At 36.0% G+C, this 20,324-nt stretch overlaps 1 protein-coding gene across 29 annotated transcripts in view; it reads right to left on the reverse strand.

Annotated features, from left to right (window-relative positions):
* Positions 1–20,324, reverse strand: part of clasp1a (cytoplasmic linker associated protein 1a) — a 73,789-nt gene that overhangs the window by 15,213 nt on the left and 38,252 nt on the right. For 5 of the 29 annotated variants that reach the window (XM_058787443.1, XM_058787446.1, XM_058787438.1 and 2 more), the window contains 22 exons: positions 19,846–19,989; positions 18,111–18,187; positions 17,935–18,027; positions 17,676–17,821; positions 16,995–17,130; positions 15,861–15,931; positions 15,706–15,765; positions 15,150–15,227; positions 14,837–15,004; positions 13,452–13,498; positions 13,182–13,352; positions 12,243–12,266; positions 10,919–11,026; positions 8,958–9,113; positions 6,058–6,219; positions 5,073–5,135; positions 3,908–4,011; positions 3,594–3,617; positions 1,983–2,212; positions 1,647–1,710; positions 254–417; positions 65–143 (listed from right to left, as the gene is read on the reverse strand). In XM_058787443.1, coding sequence (XP_058643426.1) covers positions 65–143; positions 254–417; positions 1,647–1,710; positions 1,983–2,212; positions 3,594–3,617; positions 3,908–4,011; positions 5,073–5,135; positions 6,058–6,219; positions 8,958–9,113; positions 10,919–11,026; positions 12,243–12,266; positions 13,182–13,352; positions 13,452–13,498; positions 14,837–15,004; positions 15,150–15,227; positions 15,706–15,765; positions 15,861–15,931; positions 16,995–17,130; positions 17,676–17,821; positions 17,935–18,027; positions 18,111–18,187; positions 19,846–19,989 — 2,369 coding nt within the window. The remainder of the gene's footprint in view (positions 1–64; positions 144–253; positions 418–1,646; positions 1,711–1,982; positions 2,213–3,593; positions 3,618–3,907; positions 4,012–5,072; positions 5,136–6,057; positions 6,220–8,957; positions 9,114–10,918; positions 11,027–12,242; positions 12,267–13,181; positions 13,353–13,451; positions 13,499–14,836; positions 15,005–15,149; positions 15,228–15,705; positions 15,766–15,860; positions 15,932–16,994; positions 17,131–17,675; positions 17,822–17,934; positions 18,028–18,110; positions 18,188–19,845; positions 19,990–20,324) is intronic. The other 24 variants (XM_058787460.1, XM_058787453.1, XM_058787451.1 and 21 more) reach the window with 16 other exon arrangements.

Consider the following 20,324-nt stretch of genomic DNA (forward strand, 5'->3'; position numbering starts at 1 on the left):
CATACTCGGCACACTGAACTTGCAGCTGGGGTTTCACAGGCAGTCATGGTAGGCATCATCTTACCTTCAGATTAGGGGTTTGAGTCTGATCAACAATGAATCTCATTAGGATGTTAAACTGCTGGTCAAAGGGGAAAGACTCCCTAAGAGAAAGGAAAAAATATATAAAAAGAGAAACAAGACATCAACCTGGTGGCACAAAAATCACTAAGCTTTAAAAAGAACAAATCTAGGGCTATCACTTAAGACCAACCTTGTGATGTCCAGAGCCTTTTGGACCTTAGCTTGGACTGAGCCTAAAAGGTCAGCTCCCATTTTCTTCAGCAGCTGAGTGAGCAGTACAAAAAGCCAGTCCTGGAGATCCTCTCTGTGCACGGTGATGAAATCCACTAGAGTCTCTAAGAACATGCTAAACACCTGGAATCAGAACATCATACATTATGCCAATGCTGTGCTGCACATCTTTTTATAAATGTACTAATGGCATTATATGCCTGCCTCACCAAAAAAAAAAAAAAGAATAATAATAATTAAATTAATATTGATGCCACAATGCAAGTATGATACAATTTGCTGGCTAGAGTGTTCGGCAAGGTTTTAAGTGTGTTGCTGTATAACAGGTGCTAATAGGCTGCTAATAGGTTCTAGTACATCGCTGTAATGACAAACTACTGTCTTCAAAACTTTTATGTAGAGATAAGTAATAACTAACTAAATCAATTCTAAATAAAATTAAAATAATTAGATTTCAGGATTCTGAATGTTTTAATAGCTTCATGAAAAACAAATCAGTTGTTGACAAGGAACTAAAATAAGAAATATCTGGATTTGTAGTTATTTTAGAGTTTCTTTTGTCTTATTTTAAATTGATGTAAAGTAATTTTGACGTATCCTTGAAAATTTGAGGAGGCCCCTAGTGGTCCCTGGACCCCTGACTGAAAACCACTCTTCTAATTCGAGGAGTTCTTTGTTCATTGTACATCTATGAGATTTTTTTTTTGTTGTTGCCAGTTTATTGTCTGTAAGTCTGTTTAGAAATCTGATCACTTATAATAACATAAAATAATAGCACATCTCTCCTTAACAGACAGCATGGTTTCATATATCATTCAGGGGGGTGCGGCATGAGTTTCATGATTCTGTTTAATATTTAGGGTTAAGGTTTTAAAAACAAACAGTTAACCCCAAGTATGAGCAGTAATTACACTGTTGCTGGTTTTAATGTGATGCATATGAAGAATGAACCCATTTATGTAAGAATAGAACAAAACTAATCCATTTATATAACAAAATGGTTCAGGTATTTGTAATATCCACTTACTCTCTATTGTTAAAATCCACACCAAGGCAGACCATGCAAACAACAGGAAAAAACACATTCCATTAGTACAATCTCATTCCATTTTCGACAAACACACTGTTTGCCAGACAAACATGTTGAATTTAACAGAATCCATACTGATGAAAGCTACTTATTTAGTCTACTATAATATGATTAATTCATGATAATTTCACATGATGCACCACATTTTAAAGTAATCCTTCAATCCTCTATTTGGAATGCTACCATTAATCCAGCCATCGTAAGTAGATTAAGTGTGATCAAAGCAGCCATGTGGAAAGGATGCATTCCTTACACAGGTTACCTTGCTGTGAGGATCAGCAAACATCCTGGTGAAGATCTCACATAGCCTCTTGAGCTCCACACGGCTGAAACACACACAAATACGATTAAAGACCTGTTCGCAATAAGAATAAGACAGAAAAAGCTTAAAAAGCAATTGCAAGCCAACTGGGACTTTGCATATGCATCATTTTAGAACAGCCTATAAAAAAAAAACACACACACACACACACTAAATGAGCATCAAAAGAAAACTTGCCAGATATTGACTGACTACTTTCCACTTGCTGACATGGGAGAAAAATAAAATGACACCAAACAACCAAAAGACCATTTGTGTCGCTCTGAAGGCCCCCACCTGAGAATGCGCTGGCTCTTCAGCAGGTTCTGCAAACCCAGCAGGCCCTCCTTCCTCTCTGACCAGTTGGAACTGGCGCAGTGGTTTAGCACCTCAGCGACATCCTCTGTCTGACGCAGGTAGTGAGGAATGCCTCCGTTACGGGAACTATAGGACCGCTCTGAGCAGGCGCTGGACGCGTCGCTGTTGGCATCATCATCAGACTCATACCTCCTTCTCAAAGGCTTGCGCTGAGGAGAGCATGGAGCAGATTGGTAGGTTTATGGGAAGTTGAAAAAGCTATCAGAAGACCAACAAAGGGAGTTCATTCAACAATTTACCGTGCATTACTCAAACATATAGCAAGTACGCTGTTGATATGGAAAAGCCATGCAGCATTAAAAAATAACAAGGGTTTAGGTTCGTTTAACACTAACTTTGGGTACTTTTGGCCAAGTACACACTGTAAAGTTTTAAGAGTGACAACCATGTATAAAGGTGGGAATGAATCCTCTAAAATATTGATTTCTGTGCGTAAAGAATAATGCAAGGGTCACTCCTAACTTGTGATGATCTTAACAATAGTTTGGCTTATTGATGCCAACATGGATGCAACAGTTTAATCTGACTGCTGCTTTTCTGTTACCTAAACAATTATTTTTATTTGAAATAATATTTCACACCACTAATCTTCTATTAATGAATTACTGATAAAATAAATGCAGCCATGGTGAACATAAGAGACTTCTTTCAAAAACAAAATCTTACCAACCCCAACTATTGACAAAACAATTTAGCGATCAGAGATGTATTAAAGCACCTTTTTAGTAAACTACCATTGACTACGGCGGAGAGGGATATAAGAGAGTTACATGTCAAAATATTAACAACTAGTTGTTCATATTAATTTCGAACACACTTTAATGATTTGGTTGCACTTCCTGGATTTTTCGGCAGTGAACCTGGTTGTTGAATTCAGTTATCATTCCCATAAATAATTGAACTCTGTAAATGGAATTAAGCAACTTTAGTTTCCAGTGTATGTGACCTTTGAGCTCTTCAGCTGTCTCAGCACTGGAGTGTGAAGGAATAATTCAGATATTTGCTGCGGCAGTCATGAATAAGTCAAATCGGTCACAGACAATTTCCAGCAGTTGGTAATGCATTAACAAACACTTCAGTCCCTGTCATTAGTACAGTGTGCGCAGATGACGTAAGTGAAGAGCGTGGCACGCTGGGTAATTACATCTACTTATGCAGCAAAGGGAATGTGTCATGCTGATGCATAACATCTGCCCTGTTTACAACTTAATCCTGCTGTGTTGTCACATGTGAATTAATGATGATATACATTTTCAAAAGCAATAATACTGGATGACACAAACATAATAAAATGAAGAGCTTAATGTCAAATTGATAGCAAAATTAATGAAATGCATCTTGTGATACTTGTGCAGGAAATGATGAGACTGTGCAGAGCAGATGGTCATTGACCAAATTAATGAAAGCAGCACAAATGTTTGTGGTGCACAAAATGCTCTTGATATTTGCTTGACAGTCCATGATGGAATAAGTCATTCTGATTAGTGAATAAAAATGGAAATACAAGCAGTATATAAACAGAATCACTACCTTATTCCTGGAGTCTCCTAACAGCTGAAGACAACCAAGAAAGGAAGAGCAAAGAGACGCAGAAATTTCAAAGGGAGCAAAGTTGTTGCAGAAAAGACACAAAATCTGATAACTGCACCCTCATAATATAGCTAGGCAGCTGACATTTAAGGATAAAAAGGTGAAGATGAGCACTTCTTATTTCCTAAAATATTATTTTTCTGTGGGTGTTTTTAGGGCCACATATGACAAATAGTTGAGCCATAAAGAAGAATCACTTCTGTTATCCTAGATCAGATAAAAAGAATGAGGAATACTGAATGAAGAATTCTTACCAAAGCATCAGCCACAGCAGCCTCCACTTCTGTGCCAGTGTTCAGCACCCTCATAGCATTGACAGATGCAGAAATGCGAGCCTGATGGATCAGGCCAAAGCGATCTGTAGGGTTTGAACACAGGATGAGACCGTGAGAATGGAAAATGATGAATTACTAAATACTTACCTTCTACGACATAACTTCAAAATCATATCATAAAAAAAAAATTTCAACCAATAATTAGGCAAGAGAGACAAAAAAAAACTTGAGGTTGACATGTAGAGATTGAGAGAATCAAGACAGCCTGATACAACCCAACACATAACATGAGATGCAAGTTCAGAAAGGACAGAAAAAGAATTATGGTTGCTTAAAAACTTAAAGAAGGTGAATGTGTAATTTCAGAATTTTAAACACCCATCCACCATTAGTTTACCAATGCGATAGGCCTCTCCCAAACTGATGCTATTAGTTGAGCCACTGTTGTAATATTTGCCCAATTCGGCAGACTGAAATTTTGTTTAGTGGCACTAGTGGCCCAGAAATGACACATTTCACCTTTAAAGCTACAAGGATCAAAAGTAAGATAATGTAATAAATAAATAAATAAATAAATAATTGAACCATACTGCTTTAATAAAGTAGTTTCTTGGAAAATCAAGTGCCAAATGTATGTGAATTACGGGTAACACAACGATTAAATTCAAACATTCCAAAAAATTAAATGAACTTCTTCGATGCTCACAGCACAAAAAGCCAAATAAAATAATATTTTTAAATTCATTACCAGCAACAACAGCAACACAAAGGTTTTTTTTTCTCTCTCTCTCTCTTTTAAATAACTGGATATGGCAAGAACACAAAACTTCATATATGACGCAGATAACTGAAGTGATTTTTGGCAAACACACCACCAACCGAATGGAAACGCAAATGGAAAATAAATCAACCTCAAATAGGATGGATGCTGATGTTTATGGTGAGAAAAGAGAGCAAAAACGCTGGAAATATAATTTCACAAATGAACATATAATTTGACGTGAAGTGTGAAGTTTGTAGCTTGTAGCTTGATCTGGCAAACCCAGTCGAGTTAAAAAAAATATATATATATATATATAAAATATGAAGGCATGCTTGTGATTGGCCCTGTCTGGGGGGGGCGGGGGGGGGTCATGCAGGTCACCTGACTGGCCCACGGGTTCGGTCGTGGACAGCGCGCTGGTGGACCGAGAGTGACGTCGGGAGGCTGCAAAGGGACAGGAAGAGGGGTGACACCCCAGGGACGGTTAGTGCTACACTAAAACACAGATCACCATCTGTGGCAGTAACACGAAACATCCAACATGCGAAACATAACTAGTCACTACACGAGTGTGAAACAGACCATAGACTTATCCATCTCCCTGCTATAACATAGACCACATTCACATATGCTGGTAGCAGATTAGCAATGAATACACAATGCAATATGCATTACAATCAGTGTTATTTTAGCATTATTAGTATTTATTAATATTAAAATGAGCTTTTATTTTATATTCTCAATTTTTCATTAGAATTTTTGTTCAAGTTTTAGTTTTATTTTATATTTCTATTTAGCTTTCATTTATTTTTATTTCCATTTTTGTTTTAGTAATTTCAATAACTCGGTTTAAACTTATTTTATTTCAGTTAGTTGTGAAGGCAACATTTCTAATTCAATGTATTTTATTTAATATTCACTTTTATTGATTTCATTTTACATTTCACATTTATTTCAATTAACACTAAATACTTTTAAAATTTTAAGATGACAATAACAACACTGATTGCAATACTGCTGTGACTGTTCCTCCTTGAAAATTTTAAAGATCAGACCAGCTGTTTTTATTCACAATTTAATACGAAATGCCATATAAATCCATTTTTACGGTCAAACCATCCAAACCTTTATTAGATGTATTTACAACCTCAAAGACACAGCGGCGCAGATTATTAAAGCACCTCAAGAACATATTAGTGCATGCATAGAGGCAAGCAAACAACAGTTCATATGCCACATACTAGGAATAATGGCCATAAATTGAGGCCAAACAGAATCAGAGGGAGAAGGTTTGTGATAGCGAATTGGAAAGGATTGGATGTTTTTGTTGTTTTGACTCCATCAGCCACTTTTGTGCTTTACTCACCAAGAGGCGTGAAGCCCCGAGCGGGGCTTGTGTCACGGCTGCTCTCGCGACTGGTGTCACGGCTGCACCCCTGACTCATGCTTGGACGGGGGATGCGACTGCTCCGGGCTAGCGTGCGATAGGAAGAAGTGGCAGGAAGAAGAGCTTTACCACACAGCCTGGCTGTTAGAACACAGGTTAGGGCATTAGTGAGGCCGTGGAGTCAGAGAAAGAGGGGGGAGGGTGGGGTTGGCCATTCCTGGGGTCCTTCTGCTTTAGAAAGGTTAAACATTTAAAGCACAAGGCTTAAGCTAAACATTTTAGACTGACAACATTTAGGGAGTTCCTGAACATGCAGTGTTAAAGGTGCACCAAGTAATTTAGCATATCTCTAGATTTATTTGTTTTCTCAAACACGACCAAACGACCAAAGCCTTTCACATTATACTGACACTTATAAACAATATTAAAATGATTACATGTGACACTGAAGACTGAAGTAATGGCTGCTAAATATATTCACCTTTGCTAATACAGGAATAAATTACATTTTGAAATATGTTCAAAGAGAAAAGTGTTATTTTAAATTGTAATAATATTTCACAATATTACTACATTTTTGATAAATTATTTGCAGCCTTGGTGAACAAAAAAAAAATCTTAACAACCCTTAACTTTTAAATGATAATGTATTATCAGTAAAAAATAAGATGTCATTCTATTTTGACAATAAATTAGTTTTCTTGCCGTTATAAATTTAAATTTGGAGTTTGTATATAAATTGTAGCAGTCCATAATGCATCATGTCATGAACAAGACAAATGATTATCAATGCATGAATCAAGCTCTCATGAATCAACACTGACAATTTCTGACACAGGTTTCCATGCATCACTTTTGAAAAATTATATTCCTGCATGCAGTTTCTGACAGGTGATAGGTGTCCTGCGACGTCTTCATTCCGATTGGTAGTTGTTGAATCGCATCACTGGTCTTTTGCATAAAGTTGTCATGTGACTAAATACATTGATAACAGTCACCACCACTCATGTCGCATCAAATCACTGAAATTAATTCTGGCCACTTTGTCACTGCTACTCATTGTCAGTGTGAATGTCACTTCAAGAATCTTTTTTTAGGCCATGAAAAAGTCTTGAATCTTCATCTCAACATGCATAAATAAAATATAAAAAATGAAGCACTACTAACTTTTAGGTGTAAAAAATTATTTGGTGCCCCTTTAAATAAAAACATACACACAAAAGACTGTATTAAGCTTTAAAGCATTAATAAACTTGTGGGCGTTACAAAAATTAAATATCCTCAGTTTTGTATATACAAATGGTGTTGTGCTTGTTGTTTTACAGATAAGTTGCTGTAAATTTAATAATTGTTAAATAACTGGCTGGAGATTTATTGGTCAGATCTTTAAAAAGACAGGACATACACAAACATTTCTCAGAAAAGTCTGACAAACACAATGACCTCAAAACAAAGCCAGAAAAGCTGATGAAGAATGAAAACCGTCAGTCAGCCCTGTCATCATTCAACAACAGGTAAATAAATCACATACAAAAGACAGCAATGAGTAACCACGGAGCCCGTTTTGGAATAAACAATTGCATCAGCCATTTAAATGAATTCTGAGCTTCTTCCACACAGTGTTTACACACAGAATTTAATAAGATTTGCAGCGAACAATGATTCAGCAAATTAAATTTAAGAAAGTCTTCTTTTTTGGCAAGTAAGCTCTGAAAATTCCAGCCATCCATGCTTACCATGAGGTCCTACCTTTTCCAACAAAATTTAGCAAATAATCTCCATGTTTATGTCCACTTGAGTTTTGTAATTAAGTTGTTTTATGTATACTAGGGCTGCACGATATATTGTTTTCAGCATCGATATCACGATGTGCACATCCGCAATAGTCACATCACAGACTATGCGATGTTTAGTAGGCCTATACTGATCGTTTTCTTTGCTTACACACGGACACCGTGTCTACACCAGACGCGACAGCTGTCGTGTTGCGGCGCAACATCTACAGTCTGTCTACACTGGACCCGACAAAGCGGCCGTTACAAATCATATGAACTTTGTGTCAGTACGTCATAAACGAGGCATCAGTTTACTGACCCGCATCCTCTGTAGACAGCATCACTGATTATATGAGTTCTATTGTATTTTGTCGCGCTGCTCACGCCCGTTATAGACATGGTGAGAGCCACTCACATGCACGTGAGCACTGAATTCCGCTCACTTCTGTGTCTATTTGTGCCTGTAATGACACATGCGTGCCAAATTATGTCAAAATGCATGTCTCTGCAAGTATCCTTGTAAATACAGTTGCTTATGTCTTGGGTGAAGGTAAACAATTGAGAAAGAAAATGGATGTGTAACAGTATAGGCTATTGGTTCACAGAGGTTTAATGTTCCAGCTTTCTGTGTCATGAATGTTAATAAAACAACAAAACACAGAGGGAAAAAAAATCACTTTTGTAGCTTTAACAGATTTATTAGATTTAATTTATACAGTGAAGACTATGCAGTGTTATTTTACATTTGATTATCAATTTCTGTACCTGAACACTGTTAGACTTAGCTGAAAAATATAAAGCACTGTTTATTTCATTTGTATCTTTGTTCTATTATATTTATCTATGCTTGTAATTAGTTTATTTTCTATGCTGATTTACTCACCTAAAATCACCCCAATCATTGATTATTTTTTCCAAACAGAGCTATTCAAGACATCTGGCGTTTTTTTTTTTTCGTATCGTAATTATATATCGAAAAACAAAATATCACAATGTGGGTTTGTTTCTAATATTGTGCAGCCCTAATGTATACCGATGAAGTGTCTACTGTATGTGGACATTCTTAGTGTTAAACTCTGAGATGTAAAAATGTGTTGCCCCTACCTATGCCCAATCTGCTGGGGCTGGTTTCACGGCTGCATCCCTGGCTTCTTGGGACCCTTGAGTACTTGTCTGAGGGAGTTGTTGGGGCAGTGGCTCTAGGAACTCTGCCATATGCGTGTCCCAAGAGCTTCCCCGGAGAACTGGATCGGCTGCCGGCTGCAAAGGGAAATAATATCAGGACTACTAAAAGTAACATGGTGACTGATTATTTACCAATTACCATTGGGTCCCCTCTGCTTAGTATCAAATTTACATCATTAAAAATAAATAAAATAAGGCACCTTTATTTTGTTTGCTTACATTATTTGATGATTTAATGTTACCATGATTGCAAGAAAATGTATACTATCATTCAAATGTATGGGATAAGTATGTTTTGTTTTTTTGGGGGAAAAAAATGTAAGGTTTATTCAGCAATGATGGGTTAAATTGATCAAAAGTAAGAATAAAACATATATAATGTCACAAATTGTTTTCTCGTAAAAATTCAGTATTATATTAAATAGTATTTGCCCAACAATGGTTTGAAAACTAAAACTGAGCATTTATTTCAATGCTGTCTATAAGCCTTCCTTTATTCACATGGCCCGGCTGACAAGAAAAATCTCAGATTTAGGTGAACAAAATCACCACAAAGAAAAATGAGATGTGTATGCAAATATATGAAGACGAGACCTCAGCTCTGATGAAATACATACAAACAAAGAGACAGACAAACAGAGTGAGCTTGGATCCAAGGTCTATTCGAGCTGCAGGGAAAACAGTAATCTCTACAGGCATAGTGATGGGACATAATACAAGCTACAGACACATTTGCAAACACATACAGACAGACATCAAAGCAAAAACAAATACCCAACTATCATAATGTCTGACCTCTATTTGAACAGAAATAAAAAGATTAAGCTAAAAGAGGACATGCAACATGATGGTAAACGTATAATTCATGCAGGGTTCATATTGCTCGTATAGCTTTATTCTGATGAACGGGGGGCTTACCACTAGTGGGGTTAGCTGATCTGGATCCTTGTGTATGGAAGCGAGGCAACGGACAGGTGAAAAGTAGCCAGTTACAAAAGACGCTTGATGTGACGCATGGTTACCCAGCATGCATCAGGCAAGATGTTGTTTATTCGTGCTCTAGAAACTTCAATCTACACATTTAATGCCAAATAGTGGCTTTAACTATAATTGTGGAATAAACTCCACATTCAGCAAGACGCCAAACTGGGTTTTGAAAACATTAAATACAAAACTGACAGAGACAAAAAGGAAGATGATAGTGGTGGCAGACCAGTAGTTATCTATCTGTATCTGAGCTCCTAACAGTAACCCTAGGAAGGTGAATTTCATGAAAACATGTCTAGGCAACATTTCACCCCCCACAAAAAAAAAGAAAGAATAGGCGGCCTGTATTTAGAAACAATACGATTATTTTGTTCCCTGTCAAAAAATCATTCTCACTGATGATATATATATATATATATATATTTTTTAGGATAAATATTTACATTTATTTTTAATCTATTGAAATTAATTTCTTCATTACGCTAATAAAATAAGAGCTTTATTATTATTTTTATTATTTCACAATCTAAAAAAATTGATTTGGCTAGAAATTATTTTATGTCAAAAAAAAGAAATTGTGGAGTGATATGAAACCTGAAATTATAATAGCTGTATAAAGCAACTTAAATATACAGTTTAGTGGCAATTATACAGAAATACATGTGCCAGCTGAATGTAGTGACAGCATAATGACTAATCAGAATAAAGTATTTCAGAAAGCCATGTAATGGTGTTTGTTACTTTCATTAACAAACATTAACATTGCAACATACACAATATATGTATAAATAAAGCTTTTAGTAGTAAAGCCATGGTAGATTATAAATAATATCATGCTATGGTTCTTTAAAGAAAATCCATCCACACAGAACGACGTCCACACAGACACTTACGTTGAGACTGAGAGACCACTTTAGCTCTGCTTCGACCACGGCTGTCTGTAACAGTGCTGTTGGCGCTGACCGCACTCCCTGAGCTCTGCCTTCTCGTCCGAACACGACCTGCAGGAAAAAAAAAAAACAGAGCATGAGAAGAGGTGATAAAATGCCTGAGAGGAAGGGAGAGATTTAGAGTGACTGACACAAAGAGAGACAGACTGAAAGGTTTAAACAACAAGGGATACTGAGGACAAACAAAGAGATTTCCCTGATGAAAACAATATAATATAACAAAATATACTGACTGAAAGGAATTACATGACATGCTCTACTGAGAAGACCGGTGACTGGTGGAACACAGAATATAATTAGCTTCTATCAAATCATACACAACCGCTCAAAAGTTTGGGGTCAATAAAATTTCATTTTTGGAAAGAATTTAATACTTTTTTTTCCCTCAAGGAAGCATTAAATTGACCAAAAGTGACAGTAAAGACATCTACAGTCTAACATTACAAAAGATTCAAATAAATGCTGCTTTTTTTTTAATCTCTGTGCATCAGACTCATAAAAATGCATCATGGTTTCCACAAAAATATTAAGCAGCACAACTGTTATCAAAATTGATAAAAAAATAAGATGTTTCTAGAGTACCAAATTAATATATTAGATTTATTTCTGAAGGATCATGTGACTCTGAAGACTAAAGTAATGGCTGCAATAAAAACAGTTATTTTAAAATGCAGTAATATTTCACAATCTTACTTTGTACTGTATTTCTGATCAAATAAATGCAGCATAAGAGATCTTACAAAAAGATTTTTAAAAATCCTACCAACCTCAAACTTCTGAACTGTAGCGTATCTACGGTGTTCTTATAAACCAAAAAAGAGTTGATTTTTTCACACAAATTTCCTGTATGAAACAGCGCAAAACAGCAATTTTATATGCTCTATGCTAACCTCAGAAGAACTCAAACTAAACCAATCACACCTGTATACGTGGTTCCCACACTTTTGACCAATTCATTTCAATAATCATTTTCAAAGCATACAAGTACAAATGACACAACAGATAATATGAAGTACAAGGGACAATTTTCATCTCACTGAACTACTGTTGTTATTTATTGTCAAGAGGAGGGGGGGATATATCATGCAAACAGGTCATGCAGACCACTAGCATAGTCAGATCGCCAGGTGTACAGTTGTTTATTGACAAATGGGACAAAAACACTGCTCAAATCCCTCCGACAGCACAGAGGGTGGACATTCACACTCACACTCACACACACACACACACACACACACACACACACACACACACACATACTTCTTACCATCTATTTTACCAGATGCACCGTCTTTGGGGCAAAAAAACAAAAACAAAAGCAGGGGAGTGCAGGGTGGAGGAGAGGAGAGGCATAAGAGGCAGAGGTTAGAGTCAGTTAAGCCCTTGGAAGCGTGGAAGACAGGGATCTGCTCAGAAACGGGCCTTGCATGGAAGCACACGGGAGCTAGTGAGTGTGACTGCAGGTAAGGAAATAAAATCTCTTTGATCATTTATAAGGAATCATGGGATTAGAAAACGGTACAGAGAAAAGATTATACAGACAAAAGTTAGTTAGTGGTCAAACATTAAGTGGTGAGTTCTGGGACGAATACTGAACATTTCTCACGAAGACCAATGCATTATTAAGCTCCAACCTTCCCGTGTGCACTTTGCTGAAAACTAACACTGAGAAAGTAATAAGCCACAAAAGATTTTACACTGTAGTGCGAAAGGTTTGGCTTATTGCTTTTATAAAATGCCAGAAAGAGCAATATGATGAAGGAAAAAAAAATATAATATAAATATAAATAAAAGAAAATATAACCAATACTTAGCCAAGAAATTATAAAAAGACATGTTAAATAAATAATTGTATTATTATTAATAATAATACTACTACTATTCCAGGAAGTAATTTCTAAGTTACTTCTAACACACAGTCTTATTCAATCAGAATTTGAAGTCATAGCAATCCATTTTATAAAAATATTATTCTCATTCTTAAAATAACTAGACTAAACTTTCTTTAAAAAAAACCCTCACTGTGGCACACACTCGTCGTTTGTTCCTCATCACAGAACAGCTTAATAGCATCTATGCTGCCCATCAGTTTTATTAATGGGCCGCTGCAGCCATAAAAGCCACTGATTTTTATGGCTACTTTATTAAAATTGCTAATTAAGGATGAAAGAGGAGAAAAGATGGATAGAGTGTGATGGGGTCTCACCCAGGGAGGCGTAGGAGCCTGGAGGCAGAGCTGCAGCGGAGCTGAAGGGAGATGGGGAGGTTGCGGTGGACATGCGAGATTTGGCACTGGAGGCGGCGTTCACGTCTATGTCACTGCGGGAACGCTGGAGGGCACCAGGGGTTGAGGACACCCGTGAGCCGATCACTTTACCTGAGGAAATGTTACACAGACCAGAGTTACAGAGATTGCAATGTGGCATGTTTGTATATATGTGCTAAGCAGCTGTAAAAAAAGTGTTACTTTACTTACTTCTTGTAACAGGTCCTCCAATGACACTCTTCACTGACAGCGGGCGACTGCAGGAAATGCAGATAAAAAGATTTTAGCGACAGCAGTATGATTAGAATAAAATGAAATTAATCAGTAATTTCAAAAAGATATATTTGAATATTTTTCAGCCTTTTGACAAGTTTCAATATATTTTATTAATATTTTTGTCAAATAGATTTTCACCTAAAACAGTAAAAAAATAAGTCATTTTTTAAAATCTAAACGCTGTCATACTCACTTATTGCAAGACAAAGATGGATTGTGAAACTACTATAATGACATGTTCTTTTGGGAATTTATTGGCAAAATAAAAAAAAGCATTAAAACTATACTCAGAATATTCACACTTGTTAATTTACTACAGGAAGCAAGTGTGAATGTTGACTGAATCTACAAATCATAAATAACAATCAAATTATAACATTCATTTGCTTGTAACTCCTTCTTGGTCACGCTTTTTCTTTCCATTATTGTGATTATGACACAGCCGTTTGCTGTTTTTTGATGGCAGATTGTGATCATTAGAGCTGTCGCTTATCACACTGGTGCTAATGCAAGATGTACTCACTGCCTCTGAACAACAAGGAGACAGTGTAACAGATGCTGCAGTCTAATATTGAAGATGAGATCACTGCTTTATATCCAGAAGAGACTCAACATGCTAGAAAGAACAGTCATCAATCTGTGCACGTGGTCCATCAGCCAACTGGCAAATATTTCACAGATTCCAACAGGAGCAGCCATAGCTCACAGTTTTTGTTAGCATGGGATAGCAGACACCACAGAGACAACATTATTGTATAAAACTACTAAATTATATGATTATATACAACTGTTCAAATGATTGGGGCAAGTAAAATATTTTTGAAAGAAGTCTTTTCTGCTGACCAAGGCTGCAATAATTTAAATCTAAAATGCATTAAAAAGACAGTTGTATTGTCAAATACTATTGAAATTTAAAATAACTGTTTTCTATTTTAATATAATTTAGCATCATTACTCCAGTCTTAAGTGTCACACGGTCGTTCAGAAATCTTTTTAATATGCTGATGATTTGGTGCTCAAGAAACATTTATTATTATCAATGTTGAAAACAGATGTGCTACTGAATATTTTATTTATTTTCAGGATTCTTTGATGAAAAGAAAGTTCAAAAGAACTTTTATTTAAAATATATTTAAAATTTCTTAAAAAAAAAAAAATCTTAACCCAACCATTTGAACGGTAGTGTACAGTATATACAGCTATTTGTCAAAATATAGTCAAAACAGCAATGCAGATACAATGTTTGCTATTGTATTAAGTAATTTGTAAAGATGTACCAATTCATGTATGGTGATATGTGAAATGTGTGCATGTCTTACTTGAGGCTCTCCTGCGAGCTTGAGGAGGAGCGGTCAGACTGCGGTAGAGACACTATACTGTCAGAACTCTTCAGGTGAGACTGGAGGGCCTTCTGATAGGTCGATTCCAATGCCTGAAACAGGTGCTCTGCCTCTCGACTGTAATGGCCATGGAATCCCCAGTAACACCTATAAAACAAACGGACATGTAAATGATCAAGACTGACATAAACGTTAAACGCATTATCAAATCAAACAATGCATGAATGAATATCTCAAAGTACTGCTTTATGCTACATCTAACCAAACAATACAAAAAGGCAAACAGACTTACTTTCTGGCCACAGATCTGGCCTCTGAGTCAGCGTCATGGATCCCCTTCTTGATGGTCTCAGTGAGAACTGCCACATGCCTGGGGTAGTAGGGAAACATGATGAATACGGTTTCTTACAGTCTGCAGAACCAACAGTGAATTCGCTTTGTCTCCTTTGAAACTTTCTGGACCAGACGCCAGACCTTTTTCCCAGTTCTCCAAAGGCAGCACAGTGGGAAAGAGAGGATAAGGGGAGTCCAGACCTCCTTTTAAAAGAGCTCTTGGCTATATTGCCATGGAAACGGTCGGGACGCATGGTTGCCACACATCCCTGGCTCATCAATTCAACCCGCGAAAAGAATCATCAGTTGCCCATTCAGCCGAGCTTTGATAAGTAACACATGTTTTCACCAGTTAAATGTCACAAAAACAGGAAAGGGAGGGTGTGACAGTTTTGTCCGCAGAAGGAGTAAACACAAACACAAACTCATACACAAACTAAATTCTATGAGCAAAAAGCACTTCACAAAAAGTAATAACTTCATTCTCAATACAACATCAATCATTTTCCACTCACCTCTCTAGAGAGTGTGTCTGCCATTCTTGCAATAACAGGTCTAAAAACTCATAACACCGTCTGATGGGGTGAAAGTGAACAAGCATTTGTATAAGACGACAATGGCTTTCTAGTTTATACTCTGCAGAAAAAAGAAAAAAAAAGCTCTAATTTACCTTCGAACAGCCACAGATTTAGAAGTGCAGTTGCTGGTGATGATCGGGATAAGGCGTGGGAAGTGTGTACGCTGAGAAAGACAAAAGTGCAATTACAAACCTTGGAGCTAGAATATTAAACAAATAGAATATATACATGTTCAAAAGTTTGGGGTTGGTAAGATTGTTGTGAAGTCTCTTATGCTCACCAAGGCTGCATTTATTTGATCAAAAATACAGTAAAAACAGTATTATTATGAAATCTGTTTTCTATTTGAATATATTTTAAAATGTAATTTATTTTTGTGATGGCAAAGCTGACTTTTCTGCAGTCACTACTCCAGTCTTCAGTGCAACATGATAATTCAGAAATCATTCTATTATCCTGATTTGGTGTTTAAGTAAAATCTCTTCATATTATTATTATCAATGTTGACAACAGCTGTGCTGAACCAAGATACATTTTTTTCCAGATTTTGTTTTGATGAATAGAACTTTCAAAAGAGCAGCATTTACTTAAAATTAAATTGTAACATTATAAATGTCTTTACTGACACATTTGATCAAATTAATGTGTCCTAGCTGAACAAAAGTATCGACTTCCAAGAAAAAAAATCGTACCGACCCCCAAATTTTAAATCACAAAAACACTAAGTTGAGGCCTCTGAAAGAGTCATTAAATACATAGTGAGATACATGTGCATATTAGCTGCTGTAATCCTAGTGAGCTGCCAACCTAGCCAGCACTTTAAGGCTTTATATCTCTACTGTAGAGTGTGTTCCAAAAGGTTCATAATTTTTGGTCAAATACTTAGGCAGCTTTCAATGGACAATTTATGATTGACAAAATACTAATATCAAAACTGATTTACTTCATATAAGGAGCATTATGTGTGAAGTTGCTGCCTAAGTAGAGCATCCCAATTCAGTCATTTATGAGGTTCCAAATAAGGTAAGTGCTACCTTAGAAGGTAGCTGCCTGTGTAGACAGTAAACAGCAAGGCAGTTTTTGGAGTTAGTGTGTCACTCTTTTGATTTATTTATATATTTTTATTCATTTATTTATTTATTATAGTGGCTACTTAAAGCACTAATACATGTGAAAATGAGAGAGAAAAGTAAAATGTATCGAATTGTCTTTTCATAAGAACTCACTCGCAAGATGAGGCGGATGGTTGCCACTCCAGACGTGGCAATAACTTTGGCGCTGTTGGGCACCAAGTTGAGCAGCGTAGGCATGATGCTTTCAGCCCCATGATCAAATTTATTCCCCAGCACTAAAGACAGATGCCTGAGAGACAGCAAAACACACCAATCAACAAAACACGAATATAAGTATATGTTAACTTCGGGTCTAGATGGAAATTAATCAAATTTGTTTGACATAAAGGCAAGGGACTTGTTTAGATATCCATCAAGTGGCTGCACTTTAGCAGAAGAGCTGTCCTGCACGCTCCAGTCGGCTCGGTTCCAGTTCATTAGAAACACATTAAGACCCAGAATAATTAAAGACCCACACTGAGCCATGCTCAATCACACAGACCCGCACAACAGCTTCATTTACCCCTTTAAACGGCACTTTCTAAAGCTGCATCCCGATGATATTTGAGATAAAACGAAGTAGAATATGATGAAATACCTGTACGACTGGATTTGTGATAAATTGGCATGCTGTTGAAGTGTGTCTTTGATCAATGAACATCTAAAAGGTGGCATCCTACTAGCTGAATGTGAACAAGTCGATTTTGGTAGTCGATGTCAGACTTGAACACTATACTAAATAAACATCCTAACAGAAACTGGAAGAAAAAGTGGTGGGAAAGAATGGCTTCATACCCTAATGTGATACAAGCCTCTCGAACCACTTGAGACCGTAGATCTTTAGCCGACAGCTTGAAGGCACCTTCTAAAAGCCTTAGATGTTGAGGGAAACTCTCGTGTTCGGTTGCACCAGCCAGAAGCAGCGACCGCACTTTCTTCAGCTAAATACATGATATAAGAGTTTCTTTAGTGCCATGCTGAAGACACATTCTTCAAGTTGGGGTGTGCATAATGTCGCCAAAAGTAGCAGTGAAACAGATCAGGAATAACTTACAGCAGTGACACGGTGTTCCCAGTCTTGCTTGTCATCTGACAGAACTTCACGGATCTTATTCAAGGAGTCCTCCAACTCCTTACTGGAATATATCTGAAAACGAACAGCACAGTGTGTTTAAATGCAAGCAGTCCACGAAAAATAGCATGATCTTTTTCATTTTCACGATGCATTACCTGAACTGCAGGTACATCTTCAAAAGCCTTGATAAAATCCTCTTCATCCACAGCTCCTGCACTGACACCATCCTTCCCTGAGGAACCACAATCACAAAATTTCAAAAAAGATTTAGTAGTCAGTGCCAATACTGGTGAAACTCTACAATTGTCGATTCTGATACTAAATAATTTGTTTTTAACAAATCTATTGAAAAATTTAACAGACCATTTAATTTAAATAATCATATTTTAATATTAGTGCTGATTAAATCGCATCCAAAATAAAAGTTTTTGTTTACATAATATACGTGTGTATTGTGTATATTTATTATGTATGTATAAATACACACATGTGCATGTATATATTTAAGAAAAATATGTTATGGTTATATATTAAATATATTTATATATAATATAAAATATAAGACTATTAATATATAAATGTATAAACGTAAATATTTTCTAAATATATACTGTATGTGTGTGTGTGTGTGTATATATATATATAAAAATACACACACACAGTACATATACATATATTATGTAAACAAACTTATTTTGGATGCGATTAATCGCGATTAATCGTTCGACGGCACTAATTAATATTAGTACTTATTATTACAAATATTAACTAAGTAAATCAATGGCATGTAGTCTTAGTATTTCTCAGTTAAGTCAATATTGCATGAAGCTTTTAATGTAATTGTGTATAAATATGAGGCTGGATTTATTTGATCAAAATACATAGCAAAATATTAGTACAATTTAAAATAACTATTTCAGATATTTTAAAATGTATTTTATTCCTGTGATGGCAGAGTCGTTCGGAATTCATTCTAATATGTTGATTTCACACTCAAGAAACAGTTTGTTTATTTATTATATTATCATATTATCAATTATTATTATAATTTTTTATATTTTTATATTTTTAGGGAATTGTTTAATGAATAAAAAGTTGAAAATAACAGATTTATTTAAAATGTATTTATTAAAAATTTTGTAACCTAAAAGGTCATTGTCATTTTGATCAATTTAGTGCATCCTTGATGAATAGAAGTACTAACTTAGAAAAAAAAAAATCATTTTTTTGTTAGTATTAGCATTAGTATTAACTCACATGAACAAACAATGAACAATGCATTTATTACACTATTTATTAATCTTTGTTAATGTTAGTTAATGAAAATACTGTTGTTCATTGTTTATTCATGTTAGTTCACAGTGCATTAACTAATGTTAACAAACACAATTTGTGATTTTAATAATGCATTAGTAAATGCCGAAATTAACATTAACTAAGATTAATAAATGCTGTAGAAGTATTGTTCATTCTTAGTTCATGTTTACTAATGTTGTTAACTAACGTTAACTAATGAACCTTATTGTAAAGTCTTACCAAAAATTCTTACTATATATGTGTGTGGATGGGTGTGTGTGTGTCTGTCTGCTAATTAAATCCATCACACAAACCACATGAAAATTAGTTTAATTCATCAAAGACTGTTATATAATGTAGAAATCTGCAATATGCCTCTTACCCAGCCAACAGAATCCTTATTTATCTCCACTCATTTCTCAATGTCTCCTCTTCTTTTTTTAAACTACAAGCTTTTCAATAGATTATCTCTCTGTGAACAATTGCATTTCTCCTTGTTCAACATGTTTATGTGCAGTGTTTACAGTAAGGAGTAATCTGACTTCAGTTTTTCAGTGGTATTCTGGGGTTGAGCTGTAGCAGCTGTGGTCTTACCTGGAGCCCTGGATCCAGAGGCAGAACTGGGTCGTCTCATTGAGCCCATGCTGCCCCCTCTCCTGCTGTTAGAGAAGCCCTTAGAAGAGGAAGAGGAGGAGGACCTGCCCCCATCCACAGAATCCTCGTCATCAAAGTTCTTATCTGTAGAGGACACAAGCAACATTGATCAATGGTTCAAATATTTGCTCTGTACTCTCAGTCTTGTGGGTTGTCTGAATAACTAAGTTTGACTTAAGAAATCACTGTATCCCCAATCGGATGTTTCTTAGGCCGTGTTTAGAGATGGTGACACAAATGTATCAGATTGTAACACAATTGTCAAGCTGATTTATCTCATCTGGAAGAGCAAACAAGGAACACCACAGGAAACACTCTCTTCCCGAGAACACAAGGAAAGGCTCACAAGCACTTTTCCCAATATCTCCCTGGGTCAACATTTCCATAATTTCCAACACCAATTACCACTAATTTGTCAC

The sequence above is a fragment of the Onychostoma macrolepis genome, chromosome 09, assembly GCF_012432095.1.
Source record: "Onychostoma macrolepis isolate SWU-2019 chromosome 09, ASM1243209v1, whole genome shotgun sequence".
Taxonomy (NCBI): domain Eukaryota; kingdom Metazoa; phylum Chordata; class Actinopteri; order Cypriniformes; family Cyprinidae; genus Onychostoma; species Onychostoma macrolepis.